This window comes from Astatotilapia calliptera, chromosome 12 (genome assembly GCF_900246225.1).
Source record: "Astatotilapia calliptera chromosome 12, fAstCal1.2, whole genome shotgun sequence".
Taxonomy (NCBI): domain Eukaryota; kingdom Metazoa; phylum Chordata; class Actinopteri; order Cichliformes; family Cichlidae; genus Astatotilapia; species Astatotilapia calliptera.
Window position 1 is genome coordinate 37894454 of NC_039313.1, and position 22176 is coordinate 37916629.

The window sequence follows — 22176 nt, forward strand, 5'->3', positions numbered from 1 at the left end:
TGTTCTCCCCGTGTTTGCGTGGGTTCTCTCCGGGTACTCCGGCTTCCTCCCACCATCTAAAGACATGCAGCTTGTGGGGATAGGTTAATTGATTAATCCAAATTGCCCAAAGGTGTGAATGTGAGTGTGAGTGGTTGTCTGTCCCTGTGTGTTGGCCCTGCGACAGCCTGGCGACCTGTCAGGGGGTACCCCGCCTCTCGCCCTGTGACAGCTGGGATAGGCTCCAGCGCCCCCCGCACCCTGAAAAGGAGAAGCGGATGGATGGATGATGTCACAGTACTGCAGATAGGAGGCCAACAATGTATTTTTGCCTGTCTGTCAGAGTTGTTCTCTTAAGGCCAAAAAATGCCCAAAAGATTTACTTTCCCCAGTGGACCATTATAGCAAATCCAATAATGGACCACTTGATAGTCATATTTTATTTATTTAGTTTATTAGTGTTTTTATTTTGAGTTATCAAAATCCTAACGGACTAGACCGCGGATGGAAAAGAAGAAAGAAGAGAAAGTGGGCAAAAAGTTAAACAGAAGGGGAGAGAGAAAGATGGGGAGGAGGAAACAACGGTGAGAATCTGCGTCAATACCTGCTGACGGAAAGAAACAGTGAAACCACAGCAACAACCAATATATGCATAAATAACAGCCCTGCCCCCAGGACACGAAGCAGGCATGGAGGACACCCGGGCCCCAGAGGCCCCCCAGAGCACGAGAGCCCCAGGAGGACCACAGCAGGGACGAGGAGCCTGAGATGTTGTAAGATAGGTGGAGTGTAGCACCTGGCCTGCATGCATTCCCACCCTCAGGCACACATACATACAAATACTCTCACACTCACACAACATGGAGACACACAGGAATGCACACAGTACACAATCACACTCCCCACACACACACTGTACTTCAGAATCGAAGCACCAACAACCCCATAGGGGCTTGGTTTACCACGACTACTTTATTCTTCCTCAGCCAATCAGCAGCGCTCGTGCAATTGTTTCACGTTTTTAAGATTTCACCTCTTCAAATGTATGACCCAGCACTTCGATGTGACAATGTTTGCACCGCCACAAGATTCAGTCCATGGTCTGTGTCCGCATCTTCTTTTGGTTCATTAGTGGTTTTCTGTGTGTTCTATCTAGATGTGGGCCTTGTCGCCGACAGTCTTTGCTCTTCTAAGTCACAATCTGATGCTGGTCCACTCTGAGTTGGCTGTCTACTACCCTGCTATCCAGTACACCGTACTCTACTCCCTGTACTCTCACTGCACCAGGTAATACACCCACATGTACTGTGAACAGAATCACTGCTGTCCACTGCAGCATTCTCAGTTATGCAGACATGCACTACAAAAGGGACGGGCCACCCCTCTTAATCTTTTTATTCAGGTGTTTTCAGTCCACTTGCAACAGGTGTATAAACCAAGCAGACATGCGGTGTGCCTTTGTGCACACTTGTGAAAGAACAGGCCATCTTTTCCTCAGGCTAGGTGCTGTAACAGATGCCACCGTTACAAGTCCTTTTACCAAAATCCTTCCCTTCTAGATCTTCCACCACCAACTGTAACTGCTGTTATTATGAGTAGAAGCAGTTGTTTTGCTGATTGCTGCTCACCGTCATAGTAATGCTGAATTAGAGCCGTTATCCTGAAGAATCCTGAAGCTCCCTTTCAGTCGATTCACTCAGTACAACACACGAGTGTGAGATATCACGCCCCCACGTGTCCTGGCTGAAGGAAGCTTTGTTCATGCCTTTAAGACCCACCTGCACATATACCCCCGTCATCACAGTCACCCTCAGTTCTTACACCTCACTGAGTCGGGCTGCTCCTAGTTAGGTTGGCTTAACTGTCCGTGTTGGTGTTAGCCTCCACCGTGCAGTTAGTGCTGCCTGCACTGTCCACCCTGTCCTCAGAGGTTCAGTTTCTCTTTGCACGACAGCAAATGCTACGATGTCTGCCCATCTGCCTGGGGATTATCCACACTAGGACAACACTGACGGAGCCCGAAGCCTGTGCGTTTTGTCTGCAGCTCCGGTACTCGACCCTGGAAAGACGGGGGCCCCAGCTTTGTCCTAGTCCGAACACAAGGAGTGTCTGGTTGATGCCCCTGCATTTAGCTGGGCTGACCACATGGAATATGTTGATGGGTTAGCTGAAGATGAGCTGGAACCAGGCAGGAACGCTAACGGTCACAGATGATGCTGTGTTGGGCATCGGCTTGGACATTCATGGTTTTTCGGATGATGAGCAGGAGAGCCCGCGTCGGCCCAGTGTGCTGCTCCGCTGACGACCACGATGACAGCTCTTTGTTTCCCTCCTCAACGCGGTCAGAATTGTCACGGATTACATCCGTCGTGCGTCCTGCTGTGCCGCACTCTCCCTGGGCAGAGGGATGGTGCAGAGGCACCCGAGCAGTTACAGATATACCTGTTCATTAGAATATCCCCTTGGTTGTTCTAGTGTTAAGTCTTCTGGAGGAGGAGTAAAATGCCCCCAGAAACCACTGACTTGTCTGTCTGAAAAGGGACGATCATTTCGTTTCGTAGCTCTCTGCATCGTCTGAACGATGTGGCTGTTCTAAAAAATTGTTGCTACAGAAGAATGCCATTTGAGAAAATCCAAGCTTCGTTATTACCAGTGTATGTATCCTACTGAGAGGGCGCACAGAAAAAGAAACCAAAGGAAAAAATCTGCAAACGCCTCTGACTCTGCTTTTATTTTGCTTCTTCAAACTAATTAGAAACCTCGCTGGATTTGAACTCTGCTCACCTTCTTAGTACAAGTGTCTCCTTGTGCATCTCTGGATTCTTCCAGTGCTGCTGTGTAGTTTCATCATGGACGTAAATACTATCCAGACATGAACTCAATGAAGTGGCCTGGCCCTCAGTTTGTTTGTTTTTTGCTGTGTGGGAGGAGTTCGGAGAAGCGATGGAAAAAGACTTTCGGACCGCCTCGAAGAGATTCAGGCGACTCAGGAGGGGAAAGCAGTGTTCCACCTGCACTGTGTATAGTGCGGGTGGAGTGCTGCTGACTTCGACTGAGGAAATCGTCAGGCGGTGGAAGGAGGATCTCCTCAATCCTACTGGCACATCTTCCGTGGGAAAAGCAGAGTCTGGGGATGAGGGGGATGACCCGCCAATCTCTGGGGGCGAGGTCACTGAAGCAATTAAACAACTCCTTGGTGGCAGAGCCCCTGGGGTGGATGAGGTCCGCCCCGAGTTCCTGAAGGCTCTGGATGTTGTAAGGCTGTCTTGGTTGACATGACATGGACAGAATTTCTAGGTGTAGCCAAGTGGCGGAGGGCTTTCACTTCGGTGGTCTCAGAATCTCATCTCTGCTTTTTGCAGATGATGTGGTTCCATTGGCTTCATCAGGTGAGGGCCTCCAGCTCGCACTGGAACGGTTTGCAGCCGAGTGTGAAGCGGTGGGAATGAGAATCAAGACCTCCAAATCTGAGGCCGTGGTCCTCAGCCGGAAAAGGGTGGAGTGCCCACTCCAGGTCAGGGATGAGTTCCTGCCCCAAGTGGAGGAGTTCAAGTATCTCAGGGTCTTGTACACGAGTGATGGGAGGAGGGAGCCAGAGATCGACAGACGTATTGGTGCTGCGGCTGCAGTAATGCGGCTGCTGCACCGGTCCGTCGTGGTGAAGAGGGAGCTGAGTGTAAAAGCGAAGCTCTCAGTTTACCGGTCGATCTACGTCCCTACCCTCACCTATGGCCACGAGCTGTGGGTAGTGACCGAAAGAACGAGATCGCGGATACAAGCGGCAGAAATTAGATTCCTCCGAAAGGTGGCTGGCCTCTCCCTTAGAGATAGGGTGAGAAGTTCGGGAGGGGCTCAGAGTAGAGCCGCTGCTGCTCCACATCGAAAGGAGCCAGCTGAGGTGGTTCGGGCATCTGACAAGGATGCCCCCTGGGCGCCTCCTGGGTGAGGTGTTCCAGGCATGTCCCACCGGGAGGAGGCCCCGGGGCAGACCCAGGACACGCTGGAGAGATTATATCTCTCGGCTGGCCTGGGAACGCCTTGGTGTTCCCCCGGATAAGCTGGAGGAGGTGGCTGGGGAGAGGGAGGTCTGGGCCTCTTTGCTCAGGCTGCTGCCCCCGCGACCCGGCCCCTGCATAAGCGGAATAAAATGGATGGATGAATGGCCCTCAGGTGCAGCGTCCTACCTGTTCAGACCAACTGGTTTCTTGGCTGTGACCCAGGTTTGGTGTGGACGTCTACTGTGGCAGTTTAGGCTTCAGCTGTGGTGGGCCTGTGTCGTTATACGGCCACTCTTCAAGTTAAAGCGTTGAAATGTTACCACATTGGAGGACACGCAGCAGATGTCCAAGTGGTTGTCATGGGACATTCTAACAGTAACAGTGGAAACCCAAACCTGATTAATATTATATGGGTGGTGTTGTAAAACTAGCTGAATGAAGAAAGTCAAGTTTGTCTCTGTCACTGAAGATTATTTGAGTGAACTGTGAGCTGTGTGAAGGTTTGGCTCCCAGACCAAACTGAAGGAACGCTTAGTGTCTCTCGATGTTCCTGTTTTATGGCTGCTTCTCTAATCAGATGACCTCCTCTGTCTCTGTTTGCAGGCACGATCACTTCATCTCATCCAGCTTATCGTCGTCTTCTCCCTCTCTGTTTGATGGTGCTGTCATCAGTACTGTAACCACGGCAACTAAGAAGCATTTCAGCACACTGCTTAGTCTTCTTGGAGGTCTGCTGTCCCGGGAGCATCTTTACCCCGAGGCCAGGTTCTCTCTCCCCATTTTTAACCAAACACAGCTCAGTGTTTTATCACTAAATGTTCACTGTTTAGCTAAATGACTCATTAGCTGTCTAACGATGACTGTAAACCAGATTGAACATATTGGATACAGCTATTATAACAGTCTTATGTTGGTATGTTAGGAAACTGCTTCTCACCTGGGCTCAGGAGATCTCTCTGCTGATGAAGAAGTCGGACACCTACAGCCCCCTCTTTTCCCTGCCCTCTTTCAACAAGTTCTGCAGAGGGATTCTGGCTAACGGTGAGAGTAAACTCCAGAATTGTGCTTTACACAGGCTTCACCACTGAGCAGGATGTTTAATGCTGTCCTCGTTTTCTGTGGACAGCTCTGAATGAAGATCAGGGTATCTGCCTCCAGACCTGCCACACTTTACAGGTCCTTTCTTCATCACTGTCTACTGAGCTGCTGCAGAGGTGAACGGCTTGCTTCTGACCTGCACGTATATGGAAGCATATGATGCCTAATGTTTGTTCTCTTGTATTAAAGCCTCTGTGTGTGTGTCTGTGTGTTGTGGGTTGGGGGTGTCTTAGGTGTACAGATGTGTGCAGAGTGCAGTTGGTCCACTCGGCCATGAGGGTGAGGCAAGCTTATGGTAAACTTCTCAGGACAATCCCTCTTGATGTGGCTCTGAGGTAAGACTTGCTGCACAGCTGTACCACTGCACACTTGATTCATTCACGTGATTTGACATATACATGGTTGATGTGCTGTTATTAGCAGTGGATGTCTTCCTGATTGCTCTGGTGTGATATAGAGGCATCACCCAGCATCTGATAGACTAACAAGCTCCACAGTCTTGTTCTTGACGTCGGTTCATGCTCAGTAGGATGAAATGTTTTGGATAATTTGCCTTTGGGATGAAAGCTGTGGTATTCGCCATACAGCAGAATATATCCGTCTCTGTGACCACTACAAAACACCAAGTTCAGACTTGGGCCAGCTATGAAGCATTTGGTGCTACAGCAGCTGTTGGCTCCTGGCTATACAGAGCCTAAACTCTCTGAGCTCCACTTTAATGAAAGGCAGTCAATAAACCTGCTGTTACTTTGGCTCGTTTTCCTGTATCTAGTAGAGCAGGGGTGGCCAACCCGCGGCTCTCGAGCCGCATGCGGCTCTTTGCCTGGTTTCATGCGGCTCTTACGTTCATATCAAAGTTTGTGTTTTGGGTTTTTTTTTTTTTGTGTTCTTGTTTTAAAATGTGCACGTTCGCTTCGCTTGAGTTCAATACGGTATTTTCATCAAATGGCCATGTGTGTGAGATGAAAATACCGCAAAGTTTCCCAGTAGGAGCAAGTTTGCCCTTAAAATGGCAAGGAAAAAAATACACAGCAAAAAGAAAATATGAAGATGAACACAGGACGTTTTTAACAGAGTGGGAGAGTTTATATTTTTTTGTTGAACGCAATGGCAAGCCATTCTGCCTTATATGTCAGACGTCATTAGCGCATTTCAAAGCTTCAAATCTTCAGCGCCACTTCAGCTCACTCCATGCTAACATCGACCAGAACCATCGACCCAAAAGGGACTGCACTTCGCAAGCACGAGTCGGCCACTTTGAAAAGTCAGCACATACAGTTTTTCCAAAAATTTACGAAGCGGTCAGAGACCATAACGCTCGCATCCTATCAGCTGGCTTGGAACATTGCACGGGCTAAAAAGCCATACGATGAAGGGGAGTTCGTTAAAAAATGCCTCAGTGACGTTGTTGAAATCTTGTCTCCTGAAAACGACAAAATAAAACGCGTGGTATCAGACGTCCAACTGTCCCGCCACACTGTTGAACACAGAATATCGGACATTAACACGGCTATTGAAACACAGTTGCACTCTGACCTTCAAGCATGTGAGTATTTTAGTGTCGCATTGGATGAGAGTTGTGATATACAAGACAAGCCTCAGTGGGCAATATTTGCACGGTCTGTGTCAAACGATTGTGTGATCAAAGAACTCCTGGATATTGTGCCATTAAAAGACAGAACCCGTGGCATAGATGTGAAAGAAACCATGATGGCTGCATTAGAAAAAGCAAATCTGCCCATAACGAAATGAACTGCAATAGCCACGGATGGAGCACCAGCCATGATGGGATCTGTGAACGGGCTTGTGGGGCTGTGCAAAGCTGACCGAACTATTCCTGACTTTTGGATCATCCACTGCATCATCCACATGGAGCAACTCGTGTCTAAATCATTGAATTTAGATAACGTCATGAAGCCTGTGATGGAAATCGTCAACTATATCCGCACACATGCGCTTAACCACAGGCAATTCAAGAATCTCATCGCTGAGCTGGACCAAGGGCTTCCAGGTGACCTGCCGCTGCACTGTGAGGTGGCTGTCAAAAGGCCGGGTACTCTCTCGCTTCTTTGAGCTTTTGGATGCCGTGAAACTGTTTATGGAAAAGAAGGACAAGGACTATCCCGAGCTCTCGGACCTCAAGTGGATTATGGATCTGGCCTTTTTGGTCGACATGCTGTGTCACTTGGACAGACTGAACCTGACCCTGCAGGGTAAGTTAAAAATGCTGCCTGACCTGGTGCAAAGTGTGTTTGCGTTTGTCAACAAACTGAAGCTGTTCAAGACACATATTCAAAAGGGAGATTTAGCGCATTTTCCCACTCTGCTAAAAGCCAAGCGGGCAAGTCACCAGTGCTGCCCTGAGTAAGCAAAGAGCCAGATATGCAACGCTGATTGAAAACTTGCACGAAAGCTTTGTGACCCGGTTCCATGATCTACAATTGAAAAGGCCACAGATTACGTTCCTCGTCGACCCATTGAATGCAGAGACTGGCTGTTTGAAAGTCTCGCTAGTCACAGATAAAGCTGCAGCTGAGTTGGAGATGATCGATCTTTGTGAAGAGGACCAATTGAAACCTGCTTTAAGGGAAGGGACCATTGAGTTCTGGAAAAGTATGCCAATGGAAAAATACCCCAATGTCAAACGGGCTGCGCTTAAGATACTGTCAATGTTTGGGTCAACATACAAGGCAAGGAATGCCAGAAGTCCCATTAAACAACATGCATTGTAAAAGTAAATGCTATTGTAGATTATTATATTTTTGTTTGTGGACTTGGTTGAACTGAGAGTTTGTGTGTGTGAGACAGTGCGCACAATTGTTGAAAATGACTGGCCTGTGGTTTTAGTACTGTAGGAGTCATTATCATATTGGTGTGTGACATTTACAATAAATCTGGCTGAGCAGAATGTGTGTATATTGTGACTGGTTGGCCACCCCTGTAGTAGAGTGTGGGTCTGGCTAATGATTAGCTAAGGTTGTACCGAGTCTGAACAATAAGTGGTCCTGGTTAATAACTACAGACTACTACTTATACAGAGTTATTACTTGAGTTGAGTCTAACTACAACCCGGCAGGTCCCAATTCATTAACCAGCTGCTCAGCTAACGCTGTCTCACAGCTAATGTGAGTGCAGGTTGTTGCATCCTGCCTGACTGCCATTTTTCAAATAAATTAAATAGTTTTGATTAAACGTATGAAAGGGAGCTCCGTGTTTTAACCAATCTGTACTATTCATCTATGACTCTCAGAGCTGCACACTCACAAACGGCATTGCTTTCATCAGCACTGTCATAGTTAGGGGACAGTTGGTGTTAGATTTGAACCGCAGTTGTGACCCATCAGGAGATCGGATGCATGTTCTCAACATATGCGTGTATATTGCTTGTTCACAGTAACCACAGCCATCCTGAAATGAGGAAGATCTCTCTGGCCATTCGCCACCACATGAGCCATGCTCCGAGCAGCACTTTCCACCCCCAGGACTTCAGTGACCTTATTAGCTTCATCCTATATGGCGTCCTGCACCGTGGAGGGTAATGGCACAGTGACAGCTGCACAGAACTCTGAGAATGTCTTTTGTTTTACAGTCTCATGGTCATTTTTGATCTTTGGTAGTCGTGCTGTGGGTTTACACAGATGTGTGTATCATGACGATTTTGAGTCAACTATAGTGAGAGATTCACGTCAGGTCTGCGTAATGTAAGGGAGATCTGTGATGCACGCTTGGTTTTATGGAGGATAGGACTTGTGATGAATAAAGGTGGTCATGTCCTGTATCTACAGCAAGGACTCCTGGCTGGAGCGCCTGTACTACAGCTGCCAACGCCTTGAGAAACAGGATGGCCGTGGAAGTACAGATGGTAGCAAGCCAGACGTGGTGACACGGGCACTGCTGAAAACAGAGGTGTTGCTATGGCAGTGGGCAGTGTGGGAGGCTGCACAGTTCACCGTGTTATCCAAACTCCGAACACCTTTGGGTCGAGCTCAGGACACCTTCCAGACCATTGAAGGTAAAGTGAAGAGTTCATGTGACTGCATTCACAGTAATTGTCATTTACTTTCAAGATCTTTTTTGTAACCTCCAGAAGAGGTTTCTCAGATACATACAGATGCTGTCTGGTAAAGAAATAAAACTGGGACAGTTCATCTAAAGTTCTCAGACACAAACCATTTTCTCTGCTTTGTTGCAGGTATGATCCGGAGCTTGGCTGCACAGAGTCTGAACCCCGAGCAGGATGTTGGAGCTTGGGCAGGCAGTGGAAGTGACAGTGATGGTCACCACTTAAATCAGCTCCGCCTCACTTTGCTGCTTCAGTACCTGGAGAACCTGGAGAAGCTCATGTACAATGCCTACGAGGGCTGTGCTAATGCTCTGACAGCTCCACCAAAGGTACGCAGACAAACTCCACGGCTTGAAAATGAAATAGTTTAATATTTTGACACTAAAGGAGATGATAGAGCCTCAGAGTTTTATCATTACTACAGGTGTCCTTGAGTTTTGTGATAAAGGAAAAAGATACTGAGTCACAGTTTATCAGTAATTTATAAGTGCAAACAAAATGTATGAAGGGTGTTTTTAATCTTTTGTCTCCAGGGAGTGATTGTCATTGCTGACAGATTGGCTAAGTCAAAGATTGAATCTGCTAAACCTTACATATAGCCTCCTCTATAATGTCACATAATAAAATTGAAACAACTATTTTCTGTCTGGGATTTAGTGTCCTGGATCGATTGACGATTCATTGTTCATCCTGTTCATAGCCTGTACATACTTATAGTTATAGCATATTGTAACTGTAACTTCTGTCGTTGCTGTGCTTTTTTTGGAAATCGAATTTCCCAGAGGAACCCACCCGAGGGATTAATAAAGTTCTATCTTATCTTATCTTATTCACAACATACTTCATACCGTGTACATTATAACATACCATAATAGACCCATTTCTGTAATATACTTGCATATCTATATTATTGCTAATATATATTGTAATATATCTTTATCACTAAAGCACTTCTGGATGGATGCAGACTGCATTTCGTTGCCCTGTACCTGTGCATGTGCAATGACAATAAAGTTGAATTCTATTCTATTCGATTGATTAATAATCAGTCGCTTGTATAAATGATCACGCATGCCTTCTTCGCCACTCCTCAGGGAATTCGGACTTTCTTCTACACGAACCGTCAGACGTGCCAGGACTGGCTGACGAGGATCCGCTTGGCACTGATGAGAGTTGGTCTTCTGTCTGGACAGCCAGCAGTAACTATTCGCCATGGGTTCGATCTGCTTGCAGAGATTAAAAACAGTGGCACTCAGGTCTGTGTTAGTAGAATATCCTCTATGTGTTAGATGTAGTAGAGATGTATATACAGTGAAAATATTCATATTACTTCACTTGTTTGTCATGTTACAGTAATCAGCACTGAATGTAGTACACAGCTGCAGTGCTGTCAGAGGCTTAGGATGCTAGCCACTGGATTTAACTAGCTGAGGTCACCATGCTGCACAACCCTTCTCCTCAGTTCACTGACCATCTTCCTGTTTGCTGATGACATATTTAACATCTGAGAAATCTAACATAGCGTTCTACCTTAAACTGCCAGCTCCACTAGAGTTGACCAAAAGGAACTCTTTGACCTGACCCTTCGGTCATGTCTGGAGGAAACCAGGTACCGCTTATTACCTGGTCAATACCATCCCATCTTCCAACAGGACAACAATCCTAGGCACACAAACCAAGATAACAAGAGAGTGTCCCAGCCAGAGTTCAAACTTGATCTGAACTGAACAGATGTGAAAATGGCTGTGCACCGAGGTTCTGCATAGAACAACGGGAGAAACTGCCCAAAAATGAGTGCCGAGAGGCTGTAACATGACCAAATGTGGAACGAGTGAAGTGCTGTGAATAAGTGCTGTAGTAGTTCTGTTTGTCTGTGCAAATGCTGAGTGTTAGATTAGGCGGTGTATCATTTGACCATCCTACAAATACTGTGGTAATAAATAGTGTCATCTGTCTGGGTGAACTGTGGATCTGTGGACTTTAAAGGGTCCAGAGCTGGAGGTGCCCGTGGTGTTGCTTGTGGAGGCTCTGTTGGAGTTGCATTGTCCCGAGGCCATCCAGGGCTTGGCAAGTTGGAGTGCCTCAACTTCAGGCAAGAGTATGGGCTGGTTGTCATCGGTTGCGCTGCAGGCTGAGGGACGGTAAGGACTGGCACACTAACCGATTATCCTCATGGTTCACTGAGATACTCATTTGTAATAGATTCATGTAGTTTCATTGCTGTAATCAACTGTGCATATGTTTGTATGTGCAGGTTTGAGAAAGCAGCCCAGGAGTATCAAGACCAACTGTCTGCAGTTACAGGGATGGACTGCAGCATCAAAGGCTCTGACTCCTTCATGCTCAAACTGTCCAGCAACACAAGCAGTCCAAAACACTGTAGCAATGGTAACTAGCAAACATCCCCTTAGATCGCAGCATGTTTATTTGTTCAGCTAGCTTTCTAACTGTTCCTGTAGCACAGCTGTGAGGCACACAGCCACTGCAGGTAGGCTGTGCATCACCCGACTCTTAGAAACGTGTGTTTTCTGATGCTTTCTTTGTTTTTTCATCTTTCCTTTAAGTTTCACTGATGCTATGATGCTTGGTGTCATTTTCAACAGGTGACAGCAGGAAGACGGTGTTACTGAAGTCGAGTGAGTGCTCTCCAGAGGTGCTGAACTTTCTGGCCAACAAAGCCTGTCAGTGTTATGTGGCACTTTGTGACTGGGCTTCTGTTAAGGAGTGGCAGGCCACTGTCAGCACCCTCAAACAGAACTCGACCAATCCAGTCAGCATCAACCTGAAGACAGATTTCAATTACATCCATGCTTTGAGTCACTTTGAGGAGGGCGATCTAGCAGAATGTGGGGTTCAACTGGAGCTGCTGCCTGGAGAGGATTACACCGCTCTTTCTGGCAGTAAGGACAAACTGGGTAAGTGTCCTTACTGCCCCGAGTCTTAACAGACGTCTGGATTGTGACTGAGTTGTGCATTTGCAGTAAAACTGGTATTTTTCCCCAGAATGTAATGTAGGATTTTCAAAGTAAGACCACAGGTATCTGCTAAAAGGCTTGGAACATTTTGAATCTCAGTGACCTTGACCTCAAGGTCAGCTTTTCTGAAAGTCAGATTTATACCATGGGACCCATCTACTGGTGGCTGCTAGTATTTCTAACACTCTTTGTGCTCAAATTTAGATCTGAAAAGGCTCCTGCCCTCAATGAGTCCAGATCCAACTGAGCTGCAGAGAGCTATCGAGGTGCAGCTCCTTCGCAGCGCTGTAAGTGCAATGACCAAAGTCAGCGAGCAGCAGGATCAGAGAGCAGCACCAAACTCAGAGTGAGTTCATTTTTTATGGGTCAATCATTGTCAAATGCCGTACCAGCTCTGATTTCAAGGGGGAAAAACCCCATTAGGGTAATGAAACCCTTCTTAATAGGAGAACTGCCACATTTTAGCTTTCTATTGTTCAGTTTGCTCAGAAAGTGTTTTTGTGATAAAGTCGGGGCGATTCAAGCCTTTTCTGACGGCTGTAGCAGCATACACACAACAGAAAACTGAGCAGCCATGTAAGACAAAGCGTAGAAACAGAGATGTAAAGAGATGATTATTGAGATATAAATACAAACCCAAATATTATTATAAAGGGACACAAGTGTGACACTGTTTCTGGGATGTTATCAGTGCACTGTGTGCAGGCATACATTGTTTTCTATATACAAGAAGTGCAGTGATCGACTCCCAGATTGCAGCCAGACATCAAACGTTAGAACATTTTCTTTTTGTTATTGGTGCAGATAACCACAACCCAGTAAGATTAAAGGCTCTTCTAAACTGATTCCAAGTTTTAACTGTATGAATTACACCTGGGTTGAGTATACGGTCTGAGACTGGATGTTTGGAACCTCGTGAGGCTACAGGGGAGGTGCGCACAACTCAAGCTCCTTCCAGTGACTACCAACTGGGGCTGATGGTATCCCTCTTCACCAGTACAATAATATTAATACTCTAACATTTACTACCCAATAATATATATAATATGAATTTTGGAAGTGACGTGCGTTTTTACGTATCTTTGGCAGCTTTTTATTCCATATGAATGTTGATTTCTGGCTGTTACGACTGGACAAGAAAGGTTTTGTTAAAAAATGGGGACACTTAAAGAAATCTAGGATGCGAACACATGTTGATAGAGTTGTTTGTTCCTCCTAAAGTAAGAGGCTCGTTCTTTAGAAGAACCACTGATGATAGCAGAGGTGGATCATTGGACTTGTAAAGATCCTTAACATCACGTGGTACTCATAGACCTAAACACTTGGATTTTCTGTGGCTAATCTTGAAAGAGTTGGATCCAATTTGTCCCTCGCATGCAGAAGGGCGGGGCCTTAACTCACCTTTTTGAATATTAACTTCATAACCAGATATTTCTCCAAATCTTTAAAGTAACAACAACAAACGAGGGTCTGATATAAACAACTTGTCATCTGTATGAAGAGAGACTTTGTTCTCTGATCTGCTGGATCCCTTTAATAACGTTCATCATTAACTGAATCCGTGACAGAGGGCAGCCGTAGCACCCACTGGGAACAAGTCGATCCTATGGCAGACAACCGAATCTCCACGGCGTTGCAGAGGCGTGTCAACCAAGGCAGCCCTACAGCATCCAGGACCATGAAGAACTCATCCACCCCCAACAGCCCAACTACCTACAAGCTAGTAGTTTGACTGCCTCAATGACCTCGCCCCTAATGATCAGCAAGTAGCCGCCCTCATCCACAGACTCTGCTCCAACTATTCCCTCCACTGCCTCCAGTTAACTCATTCACTGCCTCCAGTTAACTCATTCACTGCCATTGACGTCTATAGCCGTCAATGGCAGTGAATGAGTCAATGGGTTTAACTCATTCACTGCCAATGGCTGGCAGTGAATGAGTTAAAGGCAGCATCACCCCATCCACACTATCTTTACACTGTGTGAGTAGAGCATTGCTTTTAGTCACCTGACAATTTGCCAGAATTGCTTAGAGTCCGACCAAAAGTCTTGAACTGAACTTCTTCCACACCCAAGGTTGGGAAGGAAGATGCTGTGGACTGGGCCGTCTGTCAGACAGGGCACCGACCCTCTGTCACAGATCTGTTGTCTCTGTTCTGGAGGGTCCCATTTAGGCGCACCGGGCCTGTCCAGTTTCCTCTCACAGCAGCTGATCTAACTCATCAGCAGGGCGTGATCAGTTAACAGCTCAGCTCCTCTCTTTGCCTGAGTGTCATAGCAAATCCGTCAATGCAACGCCAATCTAGGTCTTGTAGTTTCGTCAAGTTTCCCAGTAGAACAATGGAATCAGTTCTAGGAAAACTGTCATTCGCTGCATACTTGCAGTCAGGTGGTCAGGGACCTTTCCCTGACCTGAAGCAGCAGGGAACCAAAGTCCAGCCCTTCTCCTGGAGACTGTGTGGTCTCACTCGTGCTCCCTGTCCAGCCCTGCCTCCAAGGTGTAACGACTCTGCGCTATAGTGCACACTTCTTTCATCTAGGCCAACACGCTTGTTCCCAGCATTGAGCGCATACGGTTTACTGAACATTGCTTTTGTTGCTTAATATACATTTTTAGTGTGTTGTATATGATTGTTGTTATTAATTAGGTTCTTTCGTCAGCAGCAGCAGTAGGTTTACACTCCAGACTGAAAGAATAAGGTCATATAGTAACAACCAGGCTTGGCAAACACTGATGTGTATATAGGGAAGGCAGGTGTTGCTGGAATAAACTGGATGTGGTTCCTTCAGAGATCTTCTTCGTGCTGCTACTTTGTCGTTGCTCTGATGCCAACTTCTGTTAATTCTTTTGCATGACAGTGAAAACTGAGACGTTTTAAACCTCTAGATAAAAGAGAGCATGTTTAGCAGCACGTCCAAGGTAGGAGGGAGAGACTGACAGCAACAGACTGTCCTCTGTGCTCGTAAGTAAAATAGAGTATAGGAGGAGGATAATAGAAATAGGACCAAAGCAAGTACTAAATATGCAAACAGATAACTGTCACTAATACATAGGAAAGCAACAGGTACAGAGCAAACAAGAATTTAAATGAGCATAGAAGTGCATGATATAAAATCATAAAAGAAATATTAACTAGAGGGAAAGGCAAGATTGAATAAGTGGGTTTTTAATCGTGATTTGAACAGTGCAATGGAGTCAGATGCGCGGAGGTCGAGAGGAAGGGTATTCCACAGTACCGGGGCAGCCAGAGCAAACGCACGGTCACCCCGGGACTTCAGTCGAGATCTGGGTTGGGTCAGAAGTAGTTGAGTGGCAGATCTGAGTGTTCTAGCAGGAGTATGTGGTTTGAGAAGTTCACTAAGATAACTTGGCGCTAATTTATTAATAGTTTTGAAAGTAAGGAGTAATATTTTAAATTGAATACGGTACTTTATGGGCAGCCAATGCAGGCTAGCTAGGACAGGGGTAATATGGCAAAATTTCCTGGTACCAGTCAAAAGAAAGAACTCTTTAGGCTGAAATGGGGTTAAGAGTGTAAATCTCATCTATCCTTGGTATGTTCAGTCCATTTCCTGATTCTGTAAAGTGAGACTGAACGACAGCCTCCATTCCAGGGCCAAAAAGGAGGAAAAAGTCGGTTAATTCTGGAGTCGTTGCAGAAAACGGTCTCTTGTCTGTTTTCTTTCCAAATGTTAATGTTTAAAATGTGTTACTTATTTTTAGCACGGTGCCATTTTCAGACTGGTAACAAATCGTGTGATGTGATGTTGCAGTACGTTGGTGCGTTGCTTGAAACAGACCGGACGGATCTGCTTGGGTCCCCTTCGCCTGTCGACCCTCACCCTCTCTGAGACCCTGCCCACATTTCCCACCCTGCAGCTCCACTCTACTGCCACCCTGGAGAATGCTCTCACTGGACAAGAGGTTCATAAATAAACTCATTTCATTTGCATCAAAAACGACTTTACAGTTGTTTAGTGTCAGTTTGGCGCGCGCACACACACACACACACACACACACACACTTTCTAGGTTTCTAGCTTTAACTTCAGACGAAGCAGCTGCAATGAGCACCAGCTTGAACTGTAATTGTCCAGTTTAAAGAAACGTGGCTTATCTTCACCCTTTGTTCTTCACAGGACTGCGTGATTCCTCTGTGCAGTGAGGCTCTCAACTCTTGTAAGCAGCAGGATGCCCAGCTGTTCCTTCATGCCCTCAGATACAGCACATTTCAGAGACAACTCCTCCACAAACTTAAGGGTAACCATTGAGTCCTGTTGTTTCTGAGAGAATTAATCACACCTCAGTTTTGTTTCAGCAGCATCGAAGAAGAAAAAAACAATTTATGCGTGCTTCATAAATTGTCAGAGCAATTCTTCCAAGAAAGAAATGAAGCCACTTTGTATCTCTGAGGGTTAACCCAGGCGGTACAGTGGTTGGATGATCGGTCAGGCTGTCCAGCTGGTACCTCAGCTCGTCCCCAAAATAGCCTGAGCTTGGATTGGAGAAGAAGTTGGTTGGACCTGACCTTACTTTACAAAGTCCCAAATCCAGCTTTGTGCTGCAGACGTACTTTTTGCTGGGCTGAACGTGATCACTGTGCTGCATAGACAAAGGGCCGTGGAAACATGCTGGATGTATTTGTCCATGTAAACCTCTAACATTTCTCCTCATTCTTGCTTAGGTTACTCTTCCTCCACCGATAGCCACCTAATGGAGCTTTGTCTGACTGCTGTCAAATTTGCCCGTAAAAAAGGCAACATTACACTGGCATCTCGCCTGCTCAGACAGTTCAGTGACACACAAACACAAGAAGAAGAGCAGGAAGAGCACCTGTGCAAGGCCTTCAGGCGTCTTAATCTTGAAGGCACCCTGGGGGAGAAATGGGGACCAGAGGTGGAGATAGAAAAAGCCAAAGTCCTAAGAACTGCAGGTGAGGGAACATCTTCATTACTCTACCTTACACTCCATTGGATGGGAAAAAAGGACCTGTTCACCTCGAACACACACACACACACACACACACACACACACACACACACACACACACACACACACACACACTCCAAACCCAGGAAGACCCAACAAAACAATTAAAATCACTGTAATATGATGAAAAATCCTGACTGTAATCAGTGAGGTGATTATTTAGAAAGGGCAAACAGCTGGGAGATCTGGGTCCAAGCAGCACCTTGGCCTAACTTTGTGCTTAAAAATAAACTGAGGTTTTGGTTCCTGAACAGCTGATTTCGTTCGGTCGTCTGCGTGTTCACTCTGAGGTGAAGGTAGAAATGTGGAGCGCACATCAGAGACAGTTTACTGAGCTGTGATATCAGGATGGCAGCTGACTCTGTGTCTGCATCACTTTTCATTTAGTAAAAACTGTTTCTGCAGCAGTTTATGACAAATTTCATTTTTCAAGAATTATTCAGTGATCATTCACTGATGTGTAGTATACCCTCACTTTATTTATAGAGGGTTACTCAGACAACCTAAAACTCCAGGTCCTGTCCATATAAATGCACAGACTGGACACAAGGTATCCAGCTGCTGTTGTTCCTCTGAGACGAAAGATGGCGGCTAAAAGGCGCCGGTTCTATGCGGGGATTAAGCCGCACATTGATCTTCGTATGTTCTGGGAGAACTGAATGCACGACTGATGCTCTTGAGAGCTTCTCTCCTACACGCTTGACCAAGCAGGCATTTGTATTTCCTCTGACCACTTTGCCACAGATAGCATGTTGGTGCCCTCTTGTGGTCAAGTGTGTAAGACATGCTGTCCCGGTGGCCCGTTACCTCCATGAGACGTGAGCGAGGTGTCTGCATGGTCACAGCCATGGAAACGCGACTCTGCGGGCTGTGTAATAGCCGACAGCATTGCTCTGTTTTTCAGCGTGTTTAATGTTTTCATGTGTTTTACAAAATGTGACAGCGCTGTGGGCAAACTGCCTGGATGCACGTAACGGCACAGTTTTAATACAGAGTGCATGAAGAAGTGCTTGTAAAACAACACGGAAAACTTTGCATCGGTTTCCCTCGGGTGGCTATGGTAACATCCACCCAAAGACTGCTTCCCAGCCCGTGGATTCTTGAGAGCCCCTGCACCTTATCTACTTTAGGGATCCTGAAACGGTGCCACAGTTTCAAAGCCAGCATCTCTCTTTTCTCCTCACATCTCATCTCCATCTCTTTATCTGTTCTTCTGACGACTGCACCGGAGACATTGATCTTGTCAACAAGGAACTCCTTGACAAGGAGTTCCTCTTTTTCCTTAGTTGTGAGGTTGGTGAGCCTGAGCCAGCGTGCCTGCTCCTGGAGAATCACCAGGCCTGTGGCTCTCCCAGTAGCCACTAATTTGTGGAGGCAGAGGACGTGGAGGACGTGCCTCGTTGACAGAGCAGCTGCTTTGTAGCACTTATCAGTAAGGAAGCGGCCTTCCTTCCAGGGGAGGGACGGGGCTATGAAGATGAAGACGACTTTGGGTAAATGATAGATGGACTGATTTTGTATGAATGGCACCTGTTTGAACTCATCATCTGTATAAAAGACACCTGTCCACAGCCTCAAACAGTCAGACTCCAAACGCCGCCATGGCCAAGACCAAAGAGCTTTCGAAGGACACCAGGAAAAGTATTGTAGACCTGCACCAGACTGGGAAGAGTGAATCTACAATAGGCAAGCAGCTTGGTGTGAAAAAATCAACTGTGGGAGCAATCATCAGAAAATGGAAGACATACAAGACCACTGATAATCTCCCTCCATCTGGGGCTCCACGCAAGATCTCATCCCGTGGGGTCAAAATGATCATGAGAACGGTGAGCAAAGATCCCAGAACCACACGGGGGGACCTGGTGAATGACCTGCAGAGAGCTGGGACCAAAGTAACAAAGGTCACCATCAGTAACACACTACAACGGCAGGGAATCAAATCCCGCAGTGCCAGACGTGTTCCGCTGCTGAAGCCAGTGCATGTCCAGGCCTGTCTGAAGTTTGCCAGAGAGCACATGGATGATACAGCAGAGGATTGGGAGAATGTCATGTGGTCAGATGAAACCAAAGTAGAACTTTTTGGTATAAACTCAACTCGTCGTGTTTGGAGGAAGAAGAATACTGAGTTGCATCCCAAGAACACCATACCTACTGTGAAGCATGGGGGTGGAAACATCATGCTATGGGGCTGTTTTTCTGCCAAGGGGACAGGACGACTGATCCGTGTTAAGGACAGAATGAATGGGGCCATGTATCGTGAGATTTTGAGCCAAAACCTCCTTCCATCAGTGAGAACTTTGAAGATGAAACGAGGCTGGGTCTTCCAATATGACAATGATCCACAACACACCGCCCGGGCAACAAAGGAGTGGCTCCGTAAGAAGCATTTGAAAGTCCTGGAGTGGCCTAGCCAGTCTCCAGACCTCAACCCCATAGAAAATCTGTGGCGGGAGTTGAAAGTCCGTGTTGCTCGGCGACAGCCCCAAAACATCACTGCTCTCGAGAAGATCTGCATGGAGGAATGTAAGCTGCGTGCTTACACATATCTTGCATGTTGAAATCCAGGGGAGACGCCATTGCAGGTTTATCAACCTAGCTGGTAGCTGAGTGCTTTGCAGCCCAGCTGATGCTAGCCAGGGAGTTGGAGTCCACCTCCTTGTTGTCAGGCAGCAGGAACTGTGAGTCGGCCGACTCCTCTTCATTCTCGTTAAAACCTCCTCCCTGTTCTTGTAGCATCTCCTCCCATATGAACTCCAGCAGGGGAGAAACCCTCACATCCTCCATGTGGCTCCAGCAACAGGAAAGTGGTAGTGATGGTCTGTGGGTCTCATCTGCCCAGCTCACGCCTGGTGTTGCAGCCAGATCCTCAGGTATCTCCATTTCGCCTTGCTCTGCAGCAGCCACCTGACAGGTTAGCCTGGTGAGCTACCCGACTGTGGAGCAGTTTGTGTGGACAAGCCACGCAGTGGATACGATCATGAGTGGATCTCAAGGCAGCCTGAGCATGCGATGAACCTATGCATGCTCCACACGGGTGTGCATCTCAACCTAAAGTCTTTTTGCATCAAGGATAGTTTTCTAACTTCCCTTCCATCTTCACTGTGTACGGCTCTGGACCCTGTAGCTCCTCTGAAAAAGTGCTTGCCTCCGTGGTATAATTCTCAGATGCACGCCTTAAAAAGCAGATAACTTGGAAGCTGGATAGAAAATTGAGTCTCACTAATTTAGAAGACCATCATGTAGCCTGGAAAAAGAGTTTGCTGCTCTCAGTTAGAGAGAAGAAATTACTCATAACCTTCTCATGAATGTAAAATGATGCACAGCTACTTTGAATAGCATTTATATTAAACGCCTTTCCTCCAGTTGAATTTTACAGAGATGAGTTTGCTCGTGTGTGCGCTCTGAGTCAGTCATCAGCTGGTTCTCTTTGCTGAAGAAAGCCTGGCAGACCTGACCTGGGGTCTGCCAGCCTTCCTCTGTCCTTGCTGCCAGCAGCTGGAAGCAATAATAATGATAATGATGGTAAATGATGAATAATTAAAAATAATAAATCATTAATTAGTTATCAATACATCAGAAAAACAGACAGTGGCACTGTAGTTACGACAGATGCTGTGAGTCCACTTAGCAGAATAATTTAAAAAGCACACACAGTTTGACATCTTATAAAACAAATATGGAAGTTTCTCCCTTCAAGTCCCTGTCGAGCTGTTTAGCAGTAATGCCACTGAAACCAGAGATCCTAATCCAACCCTATTTTACAAAAACCCAGGTGTATGTGCAGAGCATTGATGAGGGTCCTGAGGCTCTGTTTTCTAAGTGGTTGTTTCTCAGCAGGTCAGTCACTGACAGCCATGGAGATGCTGAGCAAAGCTGCTCTGTCTTATTGCCATTTGGGGAAGAATGAAGGCGCCGCCTGCCGCTCGCTGCTGACACTCTGCAAATGGTTGCTGGCCGACTGGAAGGACATGACGCCTCAGCTCAAACAGGTTTACTGCTTTTTGGAATATTTGGTAATGATAATCACGTATGCAAAGAGCTGTGCCTAACGTGAAAGCAGTACAGTGAAGTTAATAGAACACAAGAACATTAAATGTAAGAATCGGACCAATGATGGGACCTAACCCTCTAACCTGCTTTGGCTCAGCTGATATTTGTCCTGGTTAAGAGAAGCAACATTTCCTCTGTTACTCAACTCTAAGTAAGTGAAAGCTGACCCAGGTCTGTGTTAAACAGCCAGATATGCAGACGCACAGCTTGTGGTGGTGCTGATTGTCTTCTCCACCAGAAGCTTCTGACGTGTCCAGGTTGCTGCAGAGCCAGCTTCCCTGATCACTTTATTCAGCCCACAAAGTGCACTCCATCTCCAGCATTCTGAAGATTGTGTTCAGTGTTGGTGCAGGCGATCGGATTATGTTGCTGGGGTGGACAGGTGCTGCATATACCATAAGGAAAGTGAAAAGCCCAGGTTGTAATCCACCATGGAGCCATGTGCTGACCCCCCTTCTTTATTGTCCTGTTAAAGATATTTAACCAAAACATAAAAAATAGGGTAAAGGACTTCTTGAAGCATCTTCGACACATTTTAGAAAAGAATAAAATATGTCTAATATAGCAGATGTGATTGTTTGGATATATCTTTAAAATGCATGCTTTCAGGCTGTTAATGTTTTTGTAGGTGGTAAAGAAATCTGCAGCAGTGAACGCATGCAGCGCTCTGGGCAGCATGTCGGCTCTGAGCAGGAACATTGCTGCTCTGCTGGAGCTGCCCCTGGAGGATCAGGCCATCCCATCAGTCACTGCTGAGATTTCAGGTACCATTGGAACCTGATGTATTCACACAGGACTTCTCTGGGCTGCAGTAATGTTGATTGTCCCCCTCTTAACTCTAAATCAATGACTTCTCAATAATGCAGAGTTGGGATGTACCACTTTAATTTCCCAGTCTACTATACTACCACTCAAGTGTGGACACGCCTCCTCATTTAATGGTTTTTCTTTATTGTTACGACTTTCTACACTGAAGACATCAAATATATGAAGCAGCATATATGGAGTTATGTGACAAAGAAAAA

The 22176-nt window shown here is 46.4% G+C and overlaps 1 protein-coding gene across 5 annotated transcripts in view; it reads left to right on the forward strand.

Annotated features, from left to right (window-relative positions):
• The window catches only part of smg1 (SMG1 nonsense mediated mRNA decay associated PI3K related kinase), a 60669-nt gene that overhangs the window by 13001 nt on the left and 25492 nt on the right, over positions 1-22176 (forward strand). For 3 of the 5 annotated variants that reach the window (XM_026186266.1, XM_026186268.1, XM_026186270.1), the window contains 18 exons: positions 1136-1266; positions 4581-4742; positions 4900-5018; positions 5104-5191; positions 5309-5410; positions 8470-8610; positions 8861-9087; positions 9268-9467; positions 10233-10394; positions 11125-11279; positions 11393-11526; positions 11742-12053; positions 12318-12459; positions 15887-16037; positions 16252-16372; positions 16797-17045; positions 20936-21090; positions 21780-21915. In XM_026186266.1, coding sequence (XP_026042051.1) covers positions 1136-1266; positions 4581-4742; positions 4900-5018; positions 5104-5191; positions 5309-5410; positions 8470-8610; positions 8861-9087; positions 9268-9467; positions 10233-10394; positions 11125-11279; positions 11393-11526; positions 11742-12053; positions 12318-12459; positions 15887-16037; positions 16252-16372; positions 16797-17045; positions 20936-21090; positions 21780-21915 — 2887 coding nt within the window. The remainder of the gene's footprint in view (positions 1-1135; positions 1267-4580; positions 4743-4899; positions 5019-5103; positions 5192-5308; positions 5411-8469; positions 8611-8860; positions 9088-9267; positions 9468-10232; positions 10395-11124; positions 11280-11392; positions 11527-11741; positions 12054-12317; positions 12460-15886; positions 16038-16251; positions 16373-16796; positions 17046-20935; positions 21091-21779; positions 21916-22176) is intronic. The other 2 variants (XM_026186267.1, XM_026186269.1) reach the window with 1 other exon arrangement.